Raw genomic sequence first — 27,348 nt, 5'->3', positions numbered from 1 at the left:
CATCCCTGCACAGCTTCTGGGCATGCCCAGAAGCTGTTTAGCAAGGTATGATGCGCCTGCACCGGAACTGACATCGGGGCCGGTGCAGGCGCATTTATTATTGGGAGCGATGACGTTCAGCTCCCAGGAATCATTGGAAAGCAGAAGTTACGGCGCACTGATTCCTGGGAGCGATGACGCTCAGCTCCCAGGAATCATTGCAAAGCGGAAGTGACGGCACATTGATTCCTGGGAGCAATGACGCTCAGCTCCCAGGAATCATTGCAAAGCGGAAGTGACGGCGCATTGATTCCTGGGAGCGATGACGCTCAGCTCCCAGGAATCATTACAAAGAGGAAGGGACGGCACATTGATTCCTGGGAGCAATGACGCTCAGCTCCCAGGAATCATTGCAAAGCGGAAGTGACGGCGCATTGATTCCTGGGAGCGATGACGCTCAGCTCCCAGGAATCATTACAAAGCGGAAGGGACGGCGCATAGATTCCTGGGAGCGATGACGCTCAGCTCCCAGGAATCATTGCAAAGCAGAAGTGACGGCACGGGCCGCGGCCACCGAGGGGGAAAGTGGAAGAAAGGGGAGTATATTTTTCTGCAATTGCAAGGTAAGTAAAAAAAAAAAAAAATAATAATAATAATAAATAAATAAATAAATAAAAAAAAAAATCGTAATTATCCATTTGTTTCAGGTGACCTATAGCAAGCGGATGGCCCAAAACTCTGCTTTAAAGTAATGCAGTACCGTATCACAAAAAAATGGTCTAGTCAGGAAGGAAGGAGGAGGGGGGTGGGACATTCCAGAGCTGAAGAGGTTAAGCCTAGAAGCGGATTGGTTACTATGCACAGCAGTTTTAGTAAATCTCCCTCAATAGCTCTATGGATGAAGGACTCCCCTGCCCTGTACAGTACAGACACAAGGCGAAACAAAAACTAAAAGCGTCAGTAGCAAAGTGTGAAGTGCAGAAGGAAGACTAACAGGGCACGGCCACTCTTGCAGTCACATGACCGCACCACCACAACAACAACAAGCAGCAGCGGAGGTGAGGTGATGGTGTGAGGGGACCTGGCCGGGAGACACTGAGGTGTATGAAAAGAGCGGCCCATGTCCGGGGCACAGCCAGGCTCCTCAGTCTCAGTACAGAACACCCACCATACGTGCACCTCGTATAATAAACACAGAGGACACCTACCTGCTGACCCCACAGGGGAGACACCTAGACACTAACACTGTATACACTCATATGTCATGGACCTAAACAGGGTGTAGGAGAGACGACAAGCCAATAGACACCGGGCTCCCAGCTTACCGTGCAGGTTACACCACAGGAGCTCCCCCCGAAGTCAGCTATCGCTTCACTCCCTCCCCGTTCTCGGTTGCTGTCAGTCCCGGCTCTTCCTTCCTCCTCACAACCACAACAACATGGCGGAGCGCGAGCACGTCGGGAAGGCCTGGCAGGAGGGGAACGTCACAGAAACAAGCACTCTCACGCAGCGCGCGCACACCTCCCTTGCCAAGAGCGCTGAGAACGCGCGGGCACGCCCCCTTTGTTCACCTGCCCGCAGCACTTCCAGCGACAGCCACAGAGAAAAGGCGTTGTAGTGGGTGTGTCGCGGGTGGGCGGGGCTGGAGCGTGTTGCGGCTTCTACTTTTCTCTCTGACAGCTCTCCTGTGTTGGGAGGGGGGGTGACAGCGTAGCAGGGGGCGTGTACTAGTGGCACCCAAACAAACGGCTTAAAGAGACAGTTGCCTCTACAGGTCTGCTGTGACCCTTTATCTATAATAAAGTAGAACTACTGTATAGGCAAAACGTTTTGTTTTCATTTTGGATAAACCTAGGGAGAGTATAACCCCTAGCAGATTTTATTTTTCACTAACTGTTTCCCATTGGGGAGATTTCCTTTCATTTCCTGTCTAGGGTTGCCACCACATCCCTTTAAACCAGAACACTGATTAATTGTACAGGTTCTGTGGGTGATTAGGGTGGTAATTAAACTCAGTGACTTATGTGTATTATATTAGCCTCAGAACCTGTGTAATTAATATGTGTCCTGGTTTAACCACTTGCCGACTACTTACTGCGGCAGTCAGCCCCTTACAAGCAAAGTGACATAGGGGTATGTCGCTCGCCAGCGAGCCTGTAGAGGGTGATTAAACACAGTCATCTGTCATTCTTACTAAAGTAATCACAGAGGCTATGTGATCTTGATATGTAGGATCGTATGTCTCTGTGATTACATCACAAGCCACGCCCCCCACAGTTAGAATCTTTATGGCAGACCCCCTTTAGAATTCCATTGGGACACAGCACTAAAAGTGTCGGTTCTTGCTTCCAAATTATGTACTCCTCAAGGACAGGCACTTAACCACTTGCCGACTGCCGCACGACTATTTACGTCGGCAGTCAGCCCCTCCCAGGCAGAGCGACGTAGTACTACCCCCGGAGGCGCGCTCCCGCGCGGTCACGGACCCCCCCGCGCATGTGACCGGCGGACCCGATGTCCGCCGGTCACTCGGCGATCGTCGGTGCAGAGGGAGAAAGGCAGACGGCTGATGTAAACAAGCCACCTGTCATTCTCCCCTGTGTAGAAATAGTGATCATATGGTTCTACTATGTAGGACCGTTGATCACTGTTCCTACAGCTCAAGCCACAGCCAATCACAGTTAGAATCACGCCCCTAGGGACACACATAACCCCTCCCTCTAAAAAAAGTTAACCCCTTCACCGCCAGTGTAATTTTACAGTAACAGTGCATATGTATAGCACTGATTACTGTAGAAATGTCACTGGTAACCCCAAAAGTGTCAAAAATGTCAGTCAAGGGTCCGATCTGTCCACCCCAATGTCGCAGTACCGCAAAAAAAATCGCAGATCGCCGCCATTACGCGTTAAAAAAAATACAACAAAAATGACAAAAATCTTTCCCTTTGTTAGTAAACGCAATAACTTTTGCGCAAACCAATCAAAATACGCTTTTTGCGATTTTTTTACCAAACATATGTAGCATAAAACAAATTGGCCGAAAATGATAAAAAATTTTGATTTTTACATTTTTTTTTGGGGGAATTACATATAAAAAAATGTGAAAAATATTGTTATTTTTGCAAAATTGACGCTCTTTTTTTGTTTATAGCGCATGATCAAAAAATCGCACAGGTGATCAAATACCACCAAAAGAAAGCTCTGTTTGTGGGAAAAAAAGGACATCAATTTCATTTGGGTACAGCGTCACACGACCGCGCAATTGTCCGTTAAAGTCACGCAGTGCCGAATCACAAAATAGGCCCTGGTCAGGAAGGGGGTAAAATCTTCCGGGGCTTAAGTGGTTAAATACGTTGGTATCTGACACTGAGGTTGGAGTGTCCATACTGGGCACAATGTTCTTCACCATCAGCGCTTTTCCCTGAACCTCCTAGTTGCAGAGCGAAAGTGAGGGTAGGCACATAATTGGCTCCTGCAACTGTCTGTCAAGAGCTGGGCTGTGCCTTGCCAGGTGTTGTGTGTGTCAATGGATGCATCCAGCCCTGGCTGGGGGTGCACATGCACAGATTTCTCCTTTGCAGCTGGATTGGCAGAAGACAGCTGCAAACAGGATAGTGTAGCACTGCACAGACCTGTAAGCCAGCATATAGGAAATATCTAATTTCAGGAAAGTAGATTCTGTCTTCCCTGAACTATAATAAAAAAAAAAAAAAATGGCTTCAGTATCACTTTAGCCAAAACTCCCAACTGTTCCAGATTTGGGGGGACTGTCCCTGATTTGGAAAAAAGTCTCTCTTTCCTCCTCATTTGTCCCTCATTTTGGTCTGATTTATATAGTTGTACATAAAATGCGCTTTTTATTTTTCAAAAAGTTTTTCCAGTTGCTAAACCTTTCATCCAATTTCTAAACTGTTGCATCTGTAAATGTCTAAAGCCAGTATAAAGAAATAAAAGTGGTTAAAAAAAAGCACGTGTAGGTTTAACTAATTCTTTTCTTTTTTATAATTCTCCTTTAAGGGGGCGTGGCAGGGGGTGTGTGTCCTTTGGCTATATACATTTGTTAAAGAGGTTGTAAACCCACATTTTTTTTCACCCTGCAAGAGAAACACATAATGAGCTTGTATGCATCGCATACTAGCTCATTATAAAATACTTACCTTAGAACAAGCCCCCGCCGTGCTGCCCGCTTACCTCTATGACGGGTGACATGTCCAGTCGCCCGTCTTCCGGGATCGCGGCATCCGGCCATCTGATTGGCCGGAGCCGCGGTGATGTCACTCCCGCGGGAGCGCGCGGGAGCCGACGGTCACGGCACGGGGCTCTGAAGAAACGGCACCAGCGGCCGTTCCTTCAGAGCGCATGCGCCAGTGACGTCACTGGCTGCATGTAAGGTAAATATCTCCTAAACGGTACATGTTTAGGAGATATTTACAGTACCTATAGGTAAGCCTTATCATAAGCTTACCTATAGGTACAACTTGCAGAGGAGGGTTTACTTCCTCTTTAATAGGTAGACCTTATTCTCATCTCAAAAAATTGGGAGGTATGATTTAGATAGCACTCCTGTACAGCCTATAAATCTACAGTACATAAATTGTATAATTCCAAAGATGGGTTTATGTCAAATTCTATGTTAATCCTTTCGCTGAAAAGCTTTAGGAACATGTATTGTAATGTAATGTAATGTATTAGGAACATTATGTATTTTAAGATTCCTTATATGTTTAAACGACTCTGCGTTTTAGGTGGCTATATCTTCGACATTCTGGCTCGACACACTGGTGCGATGGAAGACATCACATGTGATTTGCACCGCATTGCTGTGCAATGTCTTTGAGATGCAAATTCAGCCATACAGTTTGTATGGCTGAATTTGCATCGCATTCGGACCAAAGTCGTGCAGGACCCTTGTATTGGTCCGCACCAGAAACGGATCGCATGGATTTTCACACCCATGCAATCCAAATTCCTGTCTGAATCAACAGTTTGCACTGCAATATGCAAACTAATCTGGGGGTGTAATTACCTTTATATTGACACTCTCAGCAGTTCACATATGGCAGTGTTAACTGCATGCGAGTCGCAGTGGATTCACAGGGTTCCCGCATCGCACCAGTGTGAACCAAACTTTTAATTGTGCAATGGGTATAGTATTCTGCTTCTTTATGTTAATGCTTACACTTTGCAATAACAGCATTTTGAAAACACAATAAAAACCTTTTGAAAGTGAAATATAACTTTTAATAGTTTTAAATCTGCAGCTTTTATTTAGGACCCTTTTACAGCAGCCTGCTCCAATGTATTGCATTTTTTGCACAAGCTTTATGTTGGGCGATATGGTGCATTGCACTAACATAGCCTAGCTATTTGAATGGGCCACCTAACATACTACAACAGACCTAAAATCATACTGTACCTGCAGCATATTTGTATCCCACTGCACTGTGCAGTGTGTTACAACACATATGGCATTTCAGTACAGTGGTGTGAATGGGCTCTAAAATAAAACCTGGCAATCTTGCTACAAAGTTTCTTTGCTTAGGCACTTTTTGATAGCACTGCACAAGTGCATCAGCCAGAAGGACAGTGCTCGCTCCTGCCCCACTAGGGGGCACACATCCTAACAGATGGTCCACCCAGGACACCCACCCCTTCTACGTACTGTGTATGTAGGTGGGTTGCAGCAAGCCACAGCGTCAATAACACACACAGTCCAAGTGCAATGAAAGAACTTATATTGAAATAATGCAAAGACGGTTCAAAATAAACTCGGTGGGAAGACAACCCAACCAGGAACACTCACAGGTCAAACAGCATGTAGAGAGCAGGTTTCAGCTGAACTGACAGCGACTGTTGTCAGTGGCAGAATGTTGCCTGGCTGTCTCCTGCTCAAGCAGGAAGATGTCCAGAGAAGTTGCGGGCCCTACACTTTCCCTCCTCATTAGGAACCTTTCCCTGCCACTGGTTCTGACACTACTCTACCCACTCGCAAAATGTGCACTAAGCCTGGGAGCCAGTGCCTTAAATAGGCTCTGCTTGACCCAAGATGGCTGCTAGAGTCACATGGAGCAGCAGCATCCAACTGGATAGTTTCCCCAATGACCCAGGAAACGATATAGCAACCATGTTCCCATTGACTTCCTCTTCAACTGCAATGCTGCCGCAAAAGAGCGCCACATACAATAGAGAACGTAGACTGCACCAGCCTACACTCCCCCCTGTTTAACAGATGCTTTCCTCTGCATCACAACAACATAGAAGCAACAATATCAACAGTGGTAAAACCATAATCAAAGAACGGTAAAGACAATCAACTAGTTCAGACAACATAGTCAGAGTATCTGGCAGTGAGCTGCCCACCATTGGACCGTAAAGGTCTTGGTTCCCTGTGAAGTCACTTGACAAGGGTTCATCTACAGATAGTGACTTGGGGGTCTCAGGTGGCAGGGGTCCAGAGGCGTTTCCTATTTTCACTTCACCTGAGCCCATGGTTCGAATCCTCTGATAAGTCAGTAAAGTCTGTGGTAGGAGGGATGGGCCTTCCGGGCTCCCGACTCCAACGTCGTCCACTGGGAATCAGAACAGAGCTTCAACATGCCTGTTGAGCTTTCCTGGCTGATAGTGATTTTTGATCTAGAATGGGGACAAGTGGGCCGCCTGTGACGTAAGCAGGTATCAGATCCCTGCCCTTCTCACTAACTCCTGACAAAGGACTGGCCAGTCTCACCGCACTGTCATTTGCGTAACAATGCCACTCTCAGCTGCACCCTGCACAAAGATTTTCCAACTTGCGGTATCACAATCTAGGGTGCCAGCAACCTGAGAGCGATTGTCACTGGGCTACGTTAACTAAACAATTAACCCTTTAGCTTCCACCACCGCCTTTAAACAGAGAGGCAGAAACTCATAATCTTATAAACAGAGTTGAGAAGGAGAATCTTATAAACATAATCTTATAAACAGAGTTGAGAAGGAGAATACTTGAAATGTCCCGGGTGTTATCAGAGTTCCACCGATGTCAGTTCTCAATCTTGACAGATGTTCCTGATTTGATGGTACATGAGAACTGTCAAACTGTCCTGGCACTCTTTTATTTATTTGGGATCAAGTGTGTGTTGACAGAAGCCATCTGACCAATTAAGCGAGGGGTGGTTTCTGATGTCTATTTTACCTAGAAGGAATAAGGGGTGCCAGTGGTTCCCCATATGGTCTTATATAGGAGTGTCTGGACTTGAAACATTACAAATTATCCATTATGTCCATATTATGGCTGTGCTATTATTATTTCAGGTGTTATGAAATATGCTGAAGTTTCAGAGTTACAACTGGTAAACTGTCTGCACTTGTGGATTGAGCTATTTATGACAGGTCTCAGCTTGCGAGAGGGTAACAGTTTTATTAGGGTTTCCAGACTTAAATTGTGGATTGGGTAAAAGTCTGTGTGTCTGATCAATGGATTAATAAGGTCCCGGCCACAGTTAACTGTTTGTGTATTGTATAACTGAAAAAAAAAAGGTGGGGGGGGGCACTGTGGTATGCCCTTCACATGACAACATGGCTGAGATGAGCTGAGACATGACAAAATGGCTGCTACACACACAGCTATGCCTGAGCCTCGTACACATGACCATTACAGCACCCACTTCTGTTGCTGCCTGTGAAGACTACGGTGTAAGCCCCCATGGGATATTCCCCAAATTACTTGGGGATATCCTAAACCAGGATGAGTACCTCAAGCTTGAAAGAGCTGTAGTTGTGAGGGTTCTTTATGGTGAGTTGTAGGCTCTGACTGGCATAAGCAATCACTCTCTCGGTTCTCCTATACTTGGACCAGAATGGCTCCCAGACCCTGTAGGCTGCCATCCTTATACGCCCAGAAAAGCAGCAATGGAGCAGATGTCAGTCTCTGTGATGCACCTGTAATAGGCTGAGTTGGAAATGGATCTTAGGCAAAGATGTGGTCAGGCAGGCCGGCTGAGATCTAGATGCGAGGTACAAAGTCGGGATCTGGGAGAGTAGTAGGGAGGCAGGCAGAAGTCAAGACACAAACAGGCAGCAGGGTACAAAATCGTCAGGCAGAAGAATGGTCAGGAAACAGGCAAGAGTCACAGTGTAAATCCAGCACATAACCCAGTGGCAGCTCAGACAGGAACTAGTGTTTCAAAGGCCTGTTGCTGGGGTTCACACCATTGGGCTTGAATAAAAGGGAAGATCCATCTTTCCTTTAGATGCTGTGTCCACTCAACAACTGCGTGAGGGGGGCAGCTATCTGGGCAAACCTTGGGATAAACCGCTGGTAATACCCCACCTTAAAAAGGAGCACAGCTCAGTGCTAGTCTTTGGAGGGTGCCAGTCCTGGGAAGCTTGTACCTTGGCTGGGTTGCGCGAAATGCCTCCAGCCTCAACAGTGTGTCCCAAACACTGTATCTTCTGCCCCATCATATGGCACCTGCTGGGCTTAAGCTTTAGTCTGTATTGTGCCAAGCGAGAGAATGCCCAGTTCAGATGTTTTGGAAAAGATGGTAATGTCATTGAGGTAAACTAACACAGTCTCTAAATTGAAGTTTCCAAGACATTTTCCATTAGGGGCTAGAAAGCACTAGGGGTGTTACTGAGGCCAAAGGGAATGCGATTGAATTCAGATAGTCCCAAGGGCGTGATGAAGGCAGTCTTCTCTCGGTCTTGGTACCATAGTATATGGTCTGAGTCAGTGATGTCAGTGCAGCCACACACATCCCTTTTTTCCAGGTGCCTCCAGAGATTCTGTATAGCTACTGCATAATTGGTGAGGTTCTCATCCTGCTGCTGTTTCCTTAAGAAAAACCTTTGTTGCAGCTCTGGATGCATGACCCAATCAATTCTAGAGTAGCTCACTTGTCCTCTGGTAGCACCTCCCCCCCCCCGTGGCGGGCATCATCCTCTAAGGTGTTAATAACCTGCTCCGCCGTCAGCAAGGCCAAAACCTTGTACAGGAGCTTTGTATTCTCCAGTCTCTCCTCCCACTCTGCCATGGGAATGTTAGATCCATTGCACTCCAGTATAAGGGCTAAGACCAATCCTAGTAGAATCTTTCTTCCACAGCCACTGCCCAAAGGACATATTCTGTCGACTGTCGCCAAGCGTAGGTAGGGGGCAGTGTGGTGTGGCAGCAATACACACACAGTCCAAGTGCGATGATAGAACTTGTTTTGAAATAATGCAGACAGTTCACAATAAACCCGGTGGGAAGAGAACCTACCTGAGAACACTCAGAGGTCCAACAGCGTGAAGAGAGCAGGTTTCAGCCGAACTGGCAGGGCCTGTTAGGAGAGGCAGAATGTGGCCTGGCCGTTTTATGCACAAGTGGGAGGATGTCCAGAGAAGTTGTGAGCCCTAAGCTTTCCCTTCTCATCAGGAACCTTTCCCTGCCACTAATTATGTCCCTACAAGACGGGGTACCTGTCTCTACTCTACCCACTTTCAAAATGTGCGTCAAGCCTTGGAGCCAGGGCCTTAAATAGGTTTTGCCTGACTCAAGATGGCTGCCAAAGTCACATGGGGTGGCAGCATCCAATTGGATAGCTTCCCCAGTGACCCAGGAAACCATAGAGGAACTATCTTCCCCTTGACCTCCTCTCCAACTGCGATTTCACTGCAGAAGAACGCCGCCTACAGAGGAGAAAGTAGACTGCACCTGTCTACATGTACAGTAAACCCCCTTTAGAACACCTCAGAATCTCTGGCAACCAAGGCATTGGCTATATTACTACACATGCATGGCTCATGTCTAAAGGGTTTGGAAAAGTCATCTAATTGTGTAACCCTTCAGGGAGAAAGCTTTTCTATTAAAGCCAGAATATTGCACAGATCCACTTGGGACACAGTTACTGTACTATGTTGCCCGCTGATATGGGGTAAGTACTGGGAGCATACATAGCTGGAGGATTCCATTAGGATAAGAAGGTTTCAAAGTACTGCACTACCGCGCCCTATTGCATGCTGTTGCGATTTTACATGTCCACCATCAGTGCCTGACCTCTCAAATGGGCTTCTGGAAGAATGGTTAAACATTCCCATAGACACACTCCTAAACCTTGTGGGCAGCCTTCCCAGAAGAGTTGAAGCTGTTATAGCTGCAAAGGGTGGGTCAGCTCCATAATGAACCCTATAGACTAAGGCTGGAATGCCATTAAAGTTCATGTACAGGTAAACTCAGGCGTCCCAAAACTTTTGGTAATATAGTGTATATAGATCAGATCAAAATGAGGGACAAATGAGGAGGAAAGAGGGAATTTCTTTCAAATAAGGGACAGTCCCTCAAAATCTGGGACAGTTGGGAGCTATGCACTAGTGTGAGCTAGGCCTTATTCCACTTTAAAGTGTTACTAAACTAAGGAGCCTGCATTCTCTAATTCTTGTCTTCCACAATACACAGAACATGGAAATACAACCATTTTAGTAAATATAAACTGCTAAATACGTTTTCTCATCAGCAGTATGTAGCAGTCTTGTGACTTCTATCAGTGCCTGGTTCAAGCTTGTAGAAGGAGTTTTCATACTGCACTGACTGTCCTATCGGGATGCAAGACCCCTGACCCTCTGTCTGGACAGTGCTGATTGGCCCTGTGCTGATCACATGCATTCTCCCAAGATAAAAATTAACCCTTTCTAGCATTACACACCAAACTGAGCATGTGCAGCTTTCCCCCAATGCTCAATGAGGATTAAAGGAGTTGTAAAGGCAGAAGGTTTTTTTTAACTTAAAAAGAGATGTATGTGATTCATTTTTTTCCCCCATTTATACCTACCTAGGTGGGAGCCCCATTTCTATCCATCGATGTCCACGAGTCCCTTGGCCTTCCGGGACTCTCCCTCCTGATTGGCTGAGACACAGCCACAGTGCCATTGGCTCTCCTGCGGCTGTCAATCAAAGTCAATTAGCCAATCAGAAGAGAGAGGGTGCGGGGTCGAACCGCAGCTCCGCATCTGAATGGACACAGGAAGCCGCAGCTCGGGTCAGGTGCCCTCATAACAAGCTTCTTGCTGTGGGGGCAACCGACAGGGGAGAGGGGCCAGGAGTGCCGAAGAGGGACCCCAAAAGAGCTACAATTGTCAAAAAAACAAAACAAAAAAAAAAAAAAGAATATTTTTTACTTTCTGCTATATAACATTCCCAGTAAAAAAATGTAAAAAAACAAATTTTTTCATCATTTTAGTTCAATTTGTATTTTGCTACATATTTTTGGTAAAAAAAAATCCCAATAGGTGTATATTGATTAGTTTGTGCAAAAGTTATAGCTTCTATAAACTAAGGGAAATATTTATGTAATTTTTATTTATTTATTTCTACTAGTAATGGCGGCGATCAGCGGTTTTTAGCGGGACTGCAACCTTGTGGCGGACATATCAGTCACCAGACATTTTTGACACTTTTGAGGGTACCAATGACATTATTACAGTAATCAGTGCTAAAAATATGCACTAATACTGTACCAATGATACTGGCTGGGAAGGGGTTAACAGCAGGGGCGATCAAAGGGTTAAGTGTGTCCCTAGGGGATGGTTTCTAACTGTGTGGGGGATGGGCTTATGGAATGAACACAGGGACCTGTGTTCCTAAATAAGAGGAACACAGGAGCCCTGTGTTCATTGCTGACAGAACACAGCTTACAGAAGGGTAACTAGGCTCAGCTGTCTTGTTCTAATTACCTTCCACAGTAATGGGCCATACACACTATACAATTGTCCTTAGATTTTTTCCTTTAGATTTACCAAAACCATATAATATGAGGTCAATCCCAAACACTTGGAATTTGTATGCAATCAGGCAGGCCCTTGCACTACATAGTTGAATGTAAATCTAAAGGAAATCGATGAACAAAAGTTGTATAGTGTGTATCCAGCTTAGGAGTCCTTTCACACGGGCGGTGCACCCGACGGACTCCGTTAGCGCCAGCGGGGATCGATCTGCCGATCCCTGCTGAGCAGGCGGATGACAGCTACATCTCTGCTTATTTTGCAGAGCCGGAGCTGTTAGATTACCGCTCTCCTCTATGGGAGATTGGATAAGAAGGAACCACCTTTCCGTTTTCATCCGATCTGACCCGATCCGAAAATATGGTTTCGATCCGTCTGGATTTCACGGACAGGATCGGATCGGACAGCAACGGGTGACAGTGGAGATGTCTCTGGTGACATTCGCTGCTCCATAGGGCTGCATGGAGCATCTGATCAGGTCCGCCTAAAAAACTGACAGGCAGACCGGTGTTCTAAAATTTAGTCGGACCCGTGAAAATTCCGGACCCTCGTCACTTCCGGTGATACTACGTCACCACCAACTGGAGCGACAGCTGTTGCGAGCCCCGGTGCGCATGCGCACAAGACAATTTCCTGGTCCGATGAGATTTTTAGACTTTGCTAACAGCTGACTGAGAGGAGGAGGAGGGGCTGAGGTAGGACGACAACACCGCCGCATCATCGAGCAAGGAACATGTTGCAGAGCTGACTTAGAGGGGTTCTCTATTAGTTTCCATAGAGAATGCGGAATTCACTTCTATGTGAGGGCGGAAGTCTATGGACCTCAGGCGGAGGTATGTGTCAGTAAGGGCGGAAGTATCGGGAGAACAGGCGGAAGTGGCTCTATGTGAGGGCGAAAGTCTTGGGACCTCAGGCGGTGTTCTAAAACTATATATATTCACTTCCTTCCCGCCTCCTCGGGATGGACAGTCCCCTCTAAGTCAGCTCTGCAACATGTTCCTTGCTCGATGATGCGTCGGTGTTGTAAAATTTTCCTGCGGCGGTGTTGTCGTCCTACCTCAGCCCCTCCTCCTCCTCTCAGTCAGCTGTTAGCAAAGTCTTAAAATCTCATTGGACCTGGAAAATGTCTTGTGCGCATGCGCACCGGGGCTCGTCGCTCCAGCTGGTGGCGACGTAGTATCACCGGAAGTGACGAGGGTCCGGAATTTTCACGGGTCCGACTAAATTTTAGAACACCGGATCGGAAAGGATCTTTATCATACCTCCCAACTTTGAGAGATGGCAACATGGGACAAGTATATAGGCATCTGACCCACTCCCTGCCACGTCACCTAAACGAGAATTATTAAAAATGATTAGTTAAATCCATGTTATTTTTTTATTTCTTTTTTTACCACTACTATTCCTGTATACCGACTTTAGACATTTACAAATGCAACAGTTTAGAATTTGGATGAAAAGTTAAGCAATGGGAAACACTTTTTGAAAGATAAGTGCATTTTATATACAACTGTATAGATCAGACCAAAAATGAGAGGAAAGAGGGACTTTGTTCCGAGTCAGGGACAAGCCCTCCAAATCAGGGACAGTTGGGAGCTTCGTCTTTATTGATAGAGAGAGAGAGACTTCATAGGGCAGCCATTGTTCCAGGGACCAGTTGGCTACACTTAAATGGCGTGTGTGAGGACGGAATGAGAAGCCCTATGTATCCCCCTAGTGAGGATTGGAATAGCTGTCTTGTAATTTGAGTAGGGTAGTATCCGGAGTGGTGACAGTGCTGAGCCCGGAGAGTGCCTGTCACGTGACGCCGGTGTTCGTCTCCGTTCTGTGTCTCCAGCATGCCGAGCCTGCCATTGGACCAGCTCCAAGTCAGTCGGAGGGACCCGGGGACCGGAAGACAGCGCTCTATTAGCGCCCTGGTGAGAGCTCTTCTATATGACACATCGCTGTGTGCTGTCTGCTTATTACAAGGTGATGAGGAAGCCATACCTGGTGATGAGGAAGCCATACCTGGTGACTCTGCTCCATCTATGACACTAATTCGGGTTGGAATTTGAAACTATGAGCAATGTAGTCAGCATGTCTTTGGAATGTAAGCAAAGAATTATGGGGATACAGGGAAGGCACCTATGCTGATGATGTCCTGGTAGAACCAGTGCTGTAATGCTGTCTACCTGTCATCATGCTGCTATTTATATATACATGAGTACATTGTCACCATGTGACTAGTGGATGGCATCTCATTGCTCCACTTCATCTTCCTGGCAAGCGGACAGGTACTCTTTGTGGACTTGTCTATATCCCCCTCACACGCGCTCCTGGGAACAAGGCTCATCGATTGAGCGTGCTGTAGCGACTGCCAGCTGGTTACTGGAAACATCACAGAACAATGCACATTTCCCTTTCCTTCATTGATGGACACAGCGCTCCATATTCAGGATCAGGGATGAGCTCAGGCGTGTTTGAGTTCCCACGTGCCCGATCCTGCCAGGAGGTCGACGCTGCACTCCGCTAATCACAGGCAGCCGACCCGCAGCTGCCCAGATCGGAAAATGTCTCACTGCCTGTGATTAGTGGAGTGTCGACTTCCTGCTGGGATCGAACACGCCTGAGCTCATCTCTATTCAGAACCATTGGGTTATATCGCCCCCCCCCTACAGGAGTAGGACACTAGGCTGAAAAAAGACTTGGCTATGCCTATATGGGCAGTCCTAGGTGGTATACATTCCCCTCTGCTATAGGCCTTCATTTGAGGGGCATGCCATCATTAGGCGTCAGTGGCGCAGGTGTGCGAGGCAGCCACTTGGCGTCTGTGGACACTTTCACTAAATTCTATAAAGTGGATGTGTTGGCATCTGCGGATGCTTCCTTTGGCCACAAGGTTTTGCAGGCTGCTGTTTAGAGGGTCTGTTCCCTCTTTGGGGCTGTATTGTTCAGGTTGGGCTCCTGTTACCTGGTTGGCTCTTGTGTTTAGCCTTGGGATTTTTTTGTTGCCCCACCCCTCATGTTTGGCACTGCTTGGGGACGTCCCTATGGTTCTGAATATGGGGCACTGTGTCTGTCAATGAACGAAAGAGAAAATAGGATTTTTGCACTTACCAATTCCTCTGAGTTCACTGACGGACACAGCACCCAACCCTCTATGGAGTTGTTGTACTTCTGACAATGCTTGTTACTAAACTAAAGGCTTATAGCAGGGAGGGGGAATGTATACCAGCTAGGACTGCCCATAGGCATAGCCAAGTCTTTTTCCTGCTCAGTGTCCTACTCCTGTAGGGGCGATATAACCCTATGGTTCTGAATATGTAGGGGCGATATAACCCTATGGTTCTGAATATGGGGCACTGTGTCTGTCAATGAACGAAAGAGAAAATAGGATTTTTGTACTTACCGTAAAACCAATTCCTCTGAGTTCACTGACGGACACAGCACCCGCCCCTCTATGGAGTTGTTATACTTCTGACAATGCTTGTTCCTAAACTAAAGGCCTATAGCAGGGAGGGGGGATGTATACCAGCTAGGACTGCCCATAGGGGTAGCCAAGTCTTTTTCCTGCCCAGTGTCCTACTCCTGTAGGGGTGATATAACCCTATGGTTCTGAATATGGAGAGCTGTGTCCGTCAATGAACTCAGAGAAATGTATTTTATGTTAAAGCGGAATTCCGGGCACAAAAACGATTTTTTTTTTTTTGTGCCCCTCCGCTAGGTAGAGCTCACCTGAAAAGGAATTGGATAGTTATTTTTATTTTTTTTGTTTACTCACCTTTTTATTGAAGATCGTAAATACTCACCTCTGACTGCTTCCTCCCTCGGAGCCGCGGCTCACCCCGTCACTTCCTGCCTCGCGATGATTCCTGGGAGCTAAACGTCATAGCTCCCAGGAATCAATGCGACGGCACCGGCCCCGCTCGTCATTTCCGGGCGACGCCGCATTCCCCTGCTAAACAGCTTCTGGGCATGCCCAGAAGCTGTTTAGGAATGCGGCGCCGGTGTAGTGCATTCTGGGACACAAAGACGCGGAAGAAGACAGAGAAGAGGACCGCGCCGGCTTCAGCTGCCCACAACAGAGATGGAAACGCTGTGGAAGAAATTTTCTAAGTAAGTATTTCTTCTAAAAGGTAAGTGCGAACCGGGACAGATCAGAGGCTAGCCATTGTGGAATGTGCTAGCCCTGACTGTCCCGGGGGTATGTTCAGCAAAAAATCATTTCTGTGCCCGGAACTTCGCTTTAAGTAAAAATAAATCCTAATATTCGCCAACACACCAAGGATCCTCCAATACTGCCAAAGGTTTTTATTGCAGGATGATCATATCACAAGAGCAAGTGCAACGCAGGATCCCTTTGTCAGGCATGTGATTAAGTATAACAATGACAAAGCAGAATATAAATCTATCAACCACCAATTAGAGCATAAGAAAAATGGTGACACCCCATCCTCTGACACCAATTGACGTCCTAATCCCACCAAAATAAACCCAAATATCGCTAGCATTTGAGGTAAATGAAGATACATTAATAATATATTTCTATTAGCGGAGGGGAACCAGGTAAGACTATTGGTGCCCATCAACGTAATGCAGATCGGGCACATCAGCCAGATGTGTCCAATCTTAACATGCAGGCAGTAGGACCCAACGCTCACCCTGCTGGATAACAAGGCCATCCGCCAATCAAAGCGTGCCACGTTGGCCACGCATGCGCCATTGTATCACTAATCATTAGGTCTCGGGTGGACACCAAGTTGTGAGGCCACCATTAGCATGCAAACCTGTACTCTTTATGGAGATGTCAGGGGTCTAAGCTGGCCATACACTGTTTTTTTGTTCCAAGTAGAGATAAAGGCAAAATAGTTTTGGATAGAGTAAGGGAGAGTTATAACCTTTATTTGCTATCTGTGACCAATTAGGGCGATTTCCCTTTACTTCCTTTCCCATAGCCAAAACAGGAAGTGAGAGTGAGTTCCTGGTTGTCATCAGAGCTTCTGTCCCCGTTGAAAGATTTCCCTTGTATTCCTGTTCTGAAGACAACCCAAAATTTGGGATTTTCCTTCACTCTCAGTGAAAAAAAGGACTACCGTAATAGGGAGGGTGAATTCCCCTAATGGGGGCACAGGACAGCATTACATTTCTTACAGGGATCTAATCCCTCTAAACTCCATCCAAAACTAAAAAAAAGTTTTTTCTCTTAATTATATTTCTAGCCTACAATATTTTGGCAGCCGGTTCCAGCAACTGTCAAAATAACAGTTACGTCTTATTGGATGGCCAACAGTTTTTCAACCAAGGGATGTTGGGTGGGAGGGTGGCAACAGGGCCTCCCACTGATCAAATTTTGGCCAGTTCATCAGGAATCAGACAAAATTCACTCTGGTTGATAAGCTTAAGTCCCATAATGCTTCCCATGTCTGCGCCAGGAGATCAGGCACGGGCTGTGCATGATCCATTATTTTCCCTGGATATTGACAGCTCTGAACCTGGAAATGATCAGAGCTGAGCACTTCAGCGGTCACACTCTGCAGAGGTCATTGGTCAATTGATGTTCATCATTGTCCTCCTTCTCACCTTCCTGATGCCATTGTTGTGTATTTTATGGGGGCTGAGGTTGGCACATTGTCACTTGTGTTGAGGCTTTCAATGCCTGTGTATATGACGATGCCCTAGGAAATGAAAGCTGAACTTTACCCATAACTTGATAAAAAAAAAAAAGATTCTTTAGCAATATTCTTTAGCAAGGAACATACATTACACATTAATGATTATGCTACCAAAATGGATGCTGTAAATTGCCTCCAGCATTGTCCCTGTTTCTTCTTGCCGGATGCTGCCATTTAGCTGAAGCCCAGAGCCCCTGAACAGCAATAAATCATACAATTGAACTAAACCCAACAATTTAAGCCTCTTTCACACCATGGTGCAGAGAGGTCAGTTTTTCTGCACGCGTTCTGCAAGGGCACAAAAAAACCCATAGTTCTCTATGTGCCTTGTTCACACTGGTATCACGTGCAAATTTTTTTTCTGCGCAGGAATCTGCAACACGTATGCCGTTTTCTGCATGGGGAAAAAACATATTATCAACATTGGTGTGAATAGGGCACATAACTGACGCGCATGAAAACTGATGTCTCTCTCTGTAAGTGAAATCTGCGTGTTTTTCCAACCAGTTCCTATTAGTTTTAATGCATGTATGGTGTGAAGGAGCTCTTGGGTTCGGTTCATACTTGCGGTGCGACTTTGCCAGGCAACTAGAGTACTGCTTTAATAGAAGTAGAGAATAGAAGGGAATTAAGTTGCCTTAAATTAGTACAAGAACCTTTTCTGAAGTCGACTTCAATAGTGCTAATTAAGACAGCTCTCATTAACTAACATGGGATTTTCATGTCACACGATTTGGGATCTCACAAGTCGCATCCCAAGTCGTGGCAGTGTAAACTGAACCTTAAGATAGAACTATAGGCAAAACCTTTTTTTTTTTTCTTCATTTTGGATAGAGCAAGGGAGGGTTATAAACCCTGCCTGATTTTTTTTTTTTTTCACCATCTGTGTCCCATTGCGGAGATTTCCCTTCGCTTCCTATCCCATAGCCAAACAGGAAGTAAGAGGAAATCCCTGTAAATTAAGGGAATTTCTTGGGGACCCCCAGCTCACCAGAACTAGTGTCCCCATTGGAAGATTTCCCCTTTTTACTTTTCTGGGGGAAACCCAAAATTTGGGATTTTCTTTTAATTTTTCTTTCAACGATAATGGTAAACAGGACAAATAGAGAGGTGGAATCTCCCTAACACAGAGGCACAGACAGCAATAAAAACTGACATGTGGCCTGATCGCTCTCCACTCTGTTGTAAACGAAAAAAAAAAAAGTTTTGTCTTTTAGTTATTCTTTTTATTGGTTTAAAAAAAAAAAAAAACGGTTGTTTTCCAGGAGTGGTGGGATTGCTAGCTGCCACATTTGCTTGTCTCCTCAACCAAACCATGAATTGTCTGGTGTCCTAACTGTTCACTAGTGTAGCACCATAACAGTTGCAGATCAAACAAAAGCAGCTTCCTTTGCTGTAAAGGATAGGAAGGTTTAATTCTGCTTTAGGGCTGTTAGCAGATAGGCCTCTACAAACTCATCAGTGTCTAAAAATGTCTAACAATAGAGACCAACTGAGCATGTGCAGAGCAGGGTGAGAGTGTATTACTGGGTTTTAAACCGTATAGACACTTATTTTTAATGTTTTACATAGTAATACCTGCAAAAGGGCCAGACTGAACTGATCTAGCAGGACTTCATCTTCTGACTACAGTTGCACTTTAAGTAAGTTAACCACTTCTGGACCAGAAGGATTTTCATCCTTAATGACCAGGCCATATTTTGCGATGATCAGTGCCCTAATTATCAGTGTAAATGTCCCCTGTAACTGGAAAGCCGGTTATCGGCTTTACTTTCCTCAGACACTGACAGCGATAAGGAAAGGAAATGGCAATAACCGGAATTTGTTTACATGTGATCAGCTGTGATTGGACACCTCATCACCTACGTCAACACTCTTTACTCTGATAAGTGATACTCTGTCTGAAGGACACGGCTCACCACCAATCACCTCGCTGCCCATCCCCAGGGAGTGCACGAGCAGCACGATGTGAAGGTTGTCGTATGACTTCCAGTTAGGATGGCAAAGCCACTGTCCAGCCGTTATTCTGCTGTAGACTGGGATGGAAGATGTTAGTTTTTTTTTTTTTTTGTAATAAACATTTTATACTTGCCTATTCTGTGCAAAGCCACTGCACAGAGCAGCTAAGTATAACATGTTTGTTACTTTACCTCCTATCCTTCTTTTCTGGGGTCCCCCACCGGTGCTCCTGGTCCCTGCCTCCCACTGAGTGCCCCCATAGCAAGCTGTCAGCCGACAGCCTCCTAGCAACCAGTTACACTGACAGTGGTTAAAGCCTGATCAGGAAGCTGAGACTCTAGTTCCCATCAGGTAGTCTCTCTCTTCGTGATTGACAACAGATAGTGGATTGGGCAAATTCTATAGCTAATGCCTATACAGGTGAGCTGATCTGCTGGAGAACTAGTGTCTCGGCTTCCCCATCAACTTCCAGTGGCCAGTATGAAAGAATGAGAGCGATAACACCAAATTTAACACACCTGCTCCCCATTCACACCTGAGACTTTGTAACACTAACGCGTCACATGAAATCGGGGAGGGAAAATGGCTAATTGGGCCCAATTTGGACATTTTCACTTAAGGGTGTACTCGCTTTTGTTCCTCATCAGGCTCCACCCACCCAGCTACAAAACTCCTCAGCCGCTGCGCTGTTTGTGTGACAGCTTCGGCGGCGGAAGGGAGTTTAGTTGCACTGACTAACAGAGTATCTGTAATGGACTTTCTGGTCTCTGCGATTCCACATACATTCCGTGCCCGTATTAATGTACCTGTTTTTTTTTTTTAAATCCAAAAGGTGTTTATTAAAAACAAAAAAAACAAAAAACAGAGAAGGGAAGGGAACGGGTGAAAACATTCACAGCAATGACAATCGGGTACATACATACATGTTGAAAAATACCGCACCCTCGCAGGGGTCACATCTCTTGGTGAGAAGAAACAGCATAGAGCAATACAAAAACAGGAATAATTACAGTAGTGTTAAGATAATAGAAATGGCCGAACCTACTTAGGCCGATATAAACATAAACCAAAGCAGCAATGTATCAGGATAAACAGGGTTCGGCATAAGCGCAGGAAGAAACCTCCCCACATCAACCGTGTGAAAGTGACACCCCCCGAGAGCACCACGCCCACGTGGCCATCATACCCATATCAGAATCCAAGGGATAGAGAGATACCGGGAACAGGTCTCCACCACAGTAAAGGAACGGAGGAGCCCAGTTCCCAGAAGGACAACGAGAGGGAGGGAAAAAAAAAAGGGGGAATGGGTCGAACAGAGAGAAGGAGAAAAAGAAAGGGGAATACAGGAAGGGAAGAAAGAGGAAGAAAGGGAAAATAGGAGTTCAGGTGAGAAAGACCCCATTACAGCCAGGATGTCTACCAACAAACTAAGCCTGCAGAATACGATACATAAGCAGCTGTGCAGGTGCTAGTCCCGGGCAATCCAACCAATCCTGCCAGATTTTATAAAACTTTGTGGCTGCATTACGATGGCGATACGCTAGCTGTTCTCTTAGCAGAATATAATTGACTCGTGCCACCCACTGTGCCAATGTAGGAATCGTTGGACTCATCCAATAGTTATCAATCAGTTTCCTGGCCAAGTATAATAGCCTATGCACCATTATATATGCACCAGGGGTAAACGGCTCCGGGTCTAGTATGCCCAACAGACACACCAGAGGGTCAACCGGTATAGGTGCATGGGCAACTTGTGAAATGCATTGTGTGACCTGAGTCCAATACCTAACCAACTTCGGGCAGCGCCACAGCAGATGTATGAAATCTCCCCTGTGGGAATCACATTTAGGGCAAAGAGGCGTATCCCGCCTACCCCACTTATGCAGGAGGACCGGGGTACGATACGTCCTATGGAGTATAAAGAGCTGGGAAAGCTTGTGGGAAGCCGACAGAGACACCGAGGGAAGGGCCTCTAAGGCCTGATCCCACTGATCTCCGCCAATATCCCCCAGATCCATTTCCCATGCCGCTCTACACCGCAAGGAGGCCGGGTCCTGTATACACGAGAGAAGCCATTGGTACCTAAGGGAGATCAGTCCCCGTTTATCTTGAGCCCTAATCACTGAGTTCACAATCGTCTGATCCGCCTGTCGTATGGGGGACAGTCGCTGCTGGGTCTGAAGGGCATGGCGCAGTTGGAGGTAGCGATAGAAGTGTTGGCGAGGGAGATTAAATTCAGACTGAAGGCGGTCAAAAGGCTTAAGCACAGAGCCCTCAAACAGCTGGGCAAAGTACCTTATACCCCTGTCCCGCCACCCCAGAGAGTCTTGCAACCTAGCGACCTCTGGAAAGGCCGGGTTGTCCCACAGTGGCGTAAAATCAAAAAATCCGTCCGAGTGTGACAACACACGCAGTTCCCGCCACAGGCGACGCAACAGGGTCGCCGTGGGAGCACGGAACGGCAATGAGGGAAGATCCATCTCCAAAAGGGACGCCGCTGAGAGAGGTAGCCTGTAGTTAGTCAGAAGCAGGGACTGTGGGTCCGTCGAGGACTGATCCCCCCCACCCCGCCAAGTGCTGCAACTGAGCTGCAAGAAAGTACACCCGCGGATGGGGTACTGCCAATCCACCCTTATCCTTGGGGTACTGAAGGGTAGACAATTTAATACGGGGCTGCTGCCTCCGCCAGACAAGGTCACGAAACTGGGACTCCACCCGCTTAAACCAGGACACTGGGATCCACATTGGAGAATTATGAAAGATATACAATAGCTGGGGGGCCCAAATCATTTTAATTAAGTTCACTCTGCCAACCACCGAAAGTGGCAGCTTACTCCAGCTCTTACCCTTAGTACGTTGCTTGTCTAAAAGAGGCAGCAGGTTCAAACGCAGGTACTGAGCCGGATCCGGGGAGACCATCACCCCCAAATACCTAAAAGTGTCTGCCACACGCAGACGACCCAGGGCCGGTAGAGAGGGATTGGGTATGGGGTCAAGAGGCATTAGTATGGACTTATCCCAATTAATAGAAAAACCTGAAAATGAGCCAAATTGTGCTATAAGAACCATAAGCGAATTAAGGGAACCCTCAGTGTCACCCAAATACAGAAGGGTATCGTCCGCATATAGGGACACCTTCTCCTCCAGGTCACCCCTCCGGAAACCCACCACAGCCGGGGAACACCTAATGAGGGCCGCCAACGGCTCTATCGCCAGTGCAAACAGCAGGGGGGACAGAGGGCACCCCTGCCTAGTACCCCTGTAGAGGGGGAACGGGGAAGATAGTTCCCCATTCACCCTGACTCGCGCTCTAGGTGCTGAATATAACGCCTTAACCCAACCAATGAAGTCATCGCCCAGGCCAAAGCGAGAGAGGACCTCCCACAGATAAGGCCACTCGACACTATCAAATGCCTTGGCCGCGTCCAAGGACAATATGGCTCTATTACCCGGGTTATCAACTGAAATTTGTAAATTGAGATAAAGCCGCCGTATATTAATCGCCGTATTAATGTACCTGTTTGCAACCGGTACATTAATCTGATGCCCACGCCGACATTTCCTGTGCAGGGGTATGATAGAATTGCAAGGAGTGTCGTATACACTCTTTATGAGTTCCCTTGACAGTGTTCTAATCAGGAAAGCTGCAGTGTCTGCATCTCTTTAGAAGTAATTGACCTTTAGGGAGTAACTTACCAACAATAAAATTCCTGTTGCAGAGGATGTCTAAAATTTCAGAAAAAATCTGTGAAATCAAGACTGGAGCAGGAAATGTTTCTAGGGTTGTTCTGTACACCAACTATGTACAGAACACCTCCAGGTTACCATATTGCTTTGCATTTTTTGGAAATGACAATGGCTTCTGATTGAAAAGGAAAGGTAATTTTTAAAAACATTATATTACAAAATAGCTTGTGCAGCAATTGAATATGTTCTATTATTTTAATTCTTTCGTTATTATTTTTTTTAAGAAAGTGAAGTTCTCTTTTGAAATCCTTATAATGTACACTGATCACACACACTTTAAGTGGAAATCATGTATAAGGCTGTTAACTTTTCTGTGTCCTTGTAATCCTTCAGGACCCAAAGAGAGTGCTGTCCAGGAACTTTATAACCTATACCTCACCACCTGACTCCTGTGCCCCAGCTCTTCTGGAGGAGTTTTTGGAAAGGGCAGATTTTATCACAAAGGATTTGCAATGGTTATTATCATTGCCACATGATCGTTTCTGGTGCCAGGTAAGGAGATGCCAGCCAATGTTCCTGCATTTTACCAATTTTGTGTGCTTTTATTGTCTTCCCTCATTTTTGTGTGCTTTTATTGTCTTCGCTATCTTGACTGTTGGCTTTACTCAATATTTAGCCACTGGTTTGATGAACATTGCCACCTTTAAATGGTTAAAAAATCCAATTTTTTTTTCTTTTACCTTAATGCATTTGTTGCATTAAGGTAAAAAATGTGTAGGTATCAGTATCTCCCTTTCACCCCCTCTCACTTATCTGAGCCCTCTTTCGGTTCAGCACTGTGCACGTCTGCAGCTCTTCTCTCCCCCTCACGTCTTGGTCTCACAGGCTTTGCTGGGGTGGCGAGAGTCATTTGCCTATAGACACAGACAGCAAGAATTGGGAGCTAGCCCACATAAATGCCCCCATAGTAAGTGGCTTATCATGGGGGCACTCACCAAAGAGGAGGATCCAGGAGTACTTACAGGGGACCCAAAAAGAGGAGGTTTGAGCCGCTCTGTGCAGTCATATGTATAAACCTGTTTTGGCGCTTTTTCCACTGCATGGAACCGAACGGTTCGGCTCGCTTTTGTGCTTTTCCACTGCTGGTACCGCATGGTATGGTGTAGGAACGGTTCGGTACGGTACAGCGGCGCTTTTCCACTGCATGGAACCGAACGGTACGGCTCTCAAAAACAGTACCACCTCGATTGTGATTCCAAGAGGTACCATACCCGGTACCATATCCCACAATCCTTTGCATGCAGTCACTACTAGCCACTGATTGGTCAGAGAATCCCACCCACCCCGTTGGTATCCCACCCACTTAACTTTAGTACTACTTTAGTGGAAAAGCAAACCATACCGTACCGTACTTAACCGTTCCAACACCGTACCATGCGGTACCAGCAGTGGAAAAGCAAGCAGGGCCGAGTAGAGCCGAGCCGGTTTGTTACAAATTTGTTACAAAAAAAAAAAGCAAAATACAAGCATTTTTAATAACTTTAACCTTTCTGAAGTAATTGCTTTTTTTTTTTTTTTTTTACATATTTTCAACAATGATCAATTTTGCCTCTTTTTGTTGATGTGACTTTTTTCCTTTCTTATCTGCCACAGGTGATATTCGATGAATCTTTGCAGAAATGCTTGGACTCTTATTTGAGCAATGCTCCCCGTAAATATGATCGATGTACGCCTTTCCCGCCTGCTGTGCAGCAGGTGCAGGACAAACTACATCACTGTGTTTTTCTAACCTTCCTGCGAATGTCAACACACAAAGAATCAAAGGTACAACTCTGTCACCTTAAGGCTCAATTCACACCTATGCATGTTGCTTTTGAGCATTTCTGTAGTGCTTTTTGCTTTCCACATTTTTTTTTTCCATGATTTTACCGTGATTTGTGTTTTGCGTTTTTTTTTTTTTTTATGGGTTTTTTTTTGGAAAATTTGTTGTTGGGCAGATTTAAAAATGCAATTCACGCAAAATCACGGTAAGAACGCAATACTTACATTTTGGATGCTGGTCTATTAAAGTCTATTACATGCAAAACGCTTAATTTTGCAGGAAAAAAGTCCCCTGACCCTTTCCAAAAACAGAGGCACAAAAATGCATTGATGTGAACGTTTTCCATAGGAACCTATGTTAAGAAAATGAAATGCATTTCTGCAAAAAGCAGGAAAAAAACACAATAAGGGGAATCGAGCCTTAAACTAAATCTGTATCTATAGAAATATAGAAACTACCATTGATGACTTCCCTCCTCAAATGCTAGTTTCCTAGTCCTGTCTTAACCACACTGACCGCACTATAGCCAAATGACGGCTACAGCTTGGCGGCCAGTTCTGGAAGGGCATCATATGATGTCCTTCTGTTATCAGGCCCACTGCAGCCCATGGGCGGCGTTCTCTGTGATCGCTGTGTCCTCAGATCGGGGAAAAGAGCCAATGAGTGGCTCTTTACCACGTGAACACAAGCCGCTTATCGGCATTCCTTTCCTTGTGCTGGCAGCATGAGGAGAGAAGAGCTGATAACCAGCTTGTGTGAAAGGGACATCTACAGTCCCAACAGTGCCCACCATTGCTGCCCATCAGTGCAGCCTCATCAGCGCACATTAGTGAGGAATAAAAATTACCTGTTTGCAAAATTAATAACAAACTATGAAAAATGTTTTGTTTTTTTCCAAAACTTTAGAATTTTTTTTCCCTCCTATTTTGCAAAAAAAAAAAAAACAACCCGTGGTGATTAAAATGGTTGTAAATTCAAATGGTCAAAATTGATTTATCTTCCATGTCTTTGTTTTTCTAATCATAAATGCCTTTTTTCTGTGCTCTTATTTGTAGTCGCTTGTCCTGCCTTCACTCTTCATCCCGATCTATAGGGAGCCAAGTGGGAGGGGCTGAGAATCCCTTCTGACATATCTTAGGAGTCTTTGCTCTCTGACCTTGTGTCTGCGCTGCACCGTTTGGCGCCGTATCGGTCACGTGTAAAGAGAAAAAAATACATAAAAATGAAGCAGAAACGGCTCATAAAACAGGGAAACAGTATAGTCAATGAAGGCTGGAGGGGTGGGGAGGAGATTGTGTTCTCACTGCACACTAGGAAACTGACAGGGGGAGATGCAGAGACACACGGGAGAGGCTGAATGATGGAGGCACGTAAGTTGACCACATTTTCATGGTTTGTGCAACCATGATAAACGTGGTCAGCTCACAGAGGGGAAGTCAGGACAAGGCAGGATCAACCAGGTACTGTAGAAGATAGAAAGGGACAATTGACAAGGCAAAAGCCCTATGCTATAGCTCGTGCCTTAGGGACCGCAACAGAATTTTTTTTTTTTTTTTTTGAGATTACAACCACTTTAAATACCACTAAAAGAAAGCTTTATTTGTGTGAATAAAAAATTAATATGGGTACAGTGCTGCATAATCATGCAATTGTCATTCAAAGTGTGACAGCACTGAAAGCTGAAATTTGGCCTGGTCAGGAAGGGGGTAAAAGTGCCCAGTAGGCAAGTGGTAAACTAAGACCTTGTACAAGAATGTACAGTCAGAAAAGTCAGAACTTGGTGTTGTGGTTCACAGCCATCAATGTGCGCATTAGCTGCCCGAGGGCTATTTATGAAGTGCTGTTTTTAAACAGCACCAAACTCTCACAATATAGCAGTGGGGAAGTGGCTATACTAGTATCCCGCTATTTATTAAAAAGGCACTCCCATCATGACCACTCTGTGATAGAGGTCACTGACTTGGTTTGTATAATCTTCAGACTTAATTTGCTTTATGATGTACTTCTACTACTACTACTGTATAGACATCACCATAAAAAGTAAATAAAATTTTGAGGAAGAGTGGAAATAACCTTGAAGATTATTGGTGCATTTCAGAGCTGGATAATTTTAATGGACCTTGTAAAAAAGTACCTAAAACTTAAAAAGCTTTTCATGTTCCCTGTTTTGTATTTGGACTGGTTTGTTCAAAAAAATTTTTGCAATTTGAAGATAAAAAATAGATACTTGTGGGATTTTTTTTTTTTTTTATGCTGATGACGTTTAATTTAAGAGTTGTTGGTTGGGCTTGCGCATTATTTGTGAAATTTTGGGAAGAGGATGTAATGCATCCACTATACACACAATCAAGCAATATGCTTTTTGATAAATACTTGACCCCTGAAACCATTCAAAACAGAATATGCAGCCAGTGGTGATTGAAATGCTAGTTGCTAGTGGCATTGTGCCCAGGTGTGGGAAGAGCTCAGTGATTTGAATGGCTCAATGGTTTGTATATACCATTATACAGG

The 27,348-nt window shown here is 45.6% G+C and overlaps 2 protein-coding genes across 8 annotated transcripts in view; one reads left to right on the top strand and one right to left on the bottom strand.

Annotated features, from left to right (window-relative positions):
• Positions 1 to 1,579, bottom strand: part of MTMR3 (myotubularin related protein 3) — a 249,319-nt gene extending 247,740 nt beyond the window's left edge. For 3 of the 6 annotated variants that reach the window (XM_082256785.1, XM_082256786.1, XM_082256789.1), the window contains exon 1: positions 1,305 to 1,579. The gene's annotated coding sequence lies outside the window, so the exon portion shown is untranslated. The remainder of the gene's footprint in view (positions 1 to 1,304) is intronic. The other 3 variants (XM_082256787.1, XM_082256788.1, XM_082256790.1) reach the window with 1 other exon arrangement.
• Positions 1,580 to 13,477: 11,898 nt separating this feature from the next.
• ASCC2 (activating signal cointegrator 1 complex subunit 2) overlaps positions 13,478 to 27,348 on the top strand; it is an 80,995-nt gene continuing 67,124 nt past the window's right edge. The window contains exons 1-3 of one of the 2 annotated variants that reach the window (XM_082256837.1): positions 13,478 to 13,634; positions 23,409 to 23,567; positions 24,669 to 24,839. In XM_082256837.1, coding sequence (XP_082112963.1) covers positions 13,554 to 13,634; positions 23,409 to 23,567; positions 24,669 to 24,839 — 411 coding nt within the window. In that variant the 5' untranslated portion in view covers positions 13,478 to 13,553. Of the gene's footprint in view, positions 13,687 to 23,408; positions 23,568 to 24,668; positions 24,840 to 27,348 lie in introns of both variants that reach the window. The other variant, XM_082256838.1, reaches the window with a different exon arrangement.

This window comes from Pelophylax lessonae (assembly GCF_965119305.1).
Source record: "Pelophylax lessonae genome assembly, chromosome: 1".
Lineage (NCBI taxonomy): Eukaryota > Metazoa > Chordata > Amphibia > Anura > Ranidae > Pelophylax > Pelophylax lessonae.
Note: the sequence above shows the minus strand (reverse complement) of the source record. Positions and strands in the feature narration are given on the sequence as shown.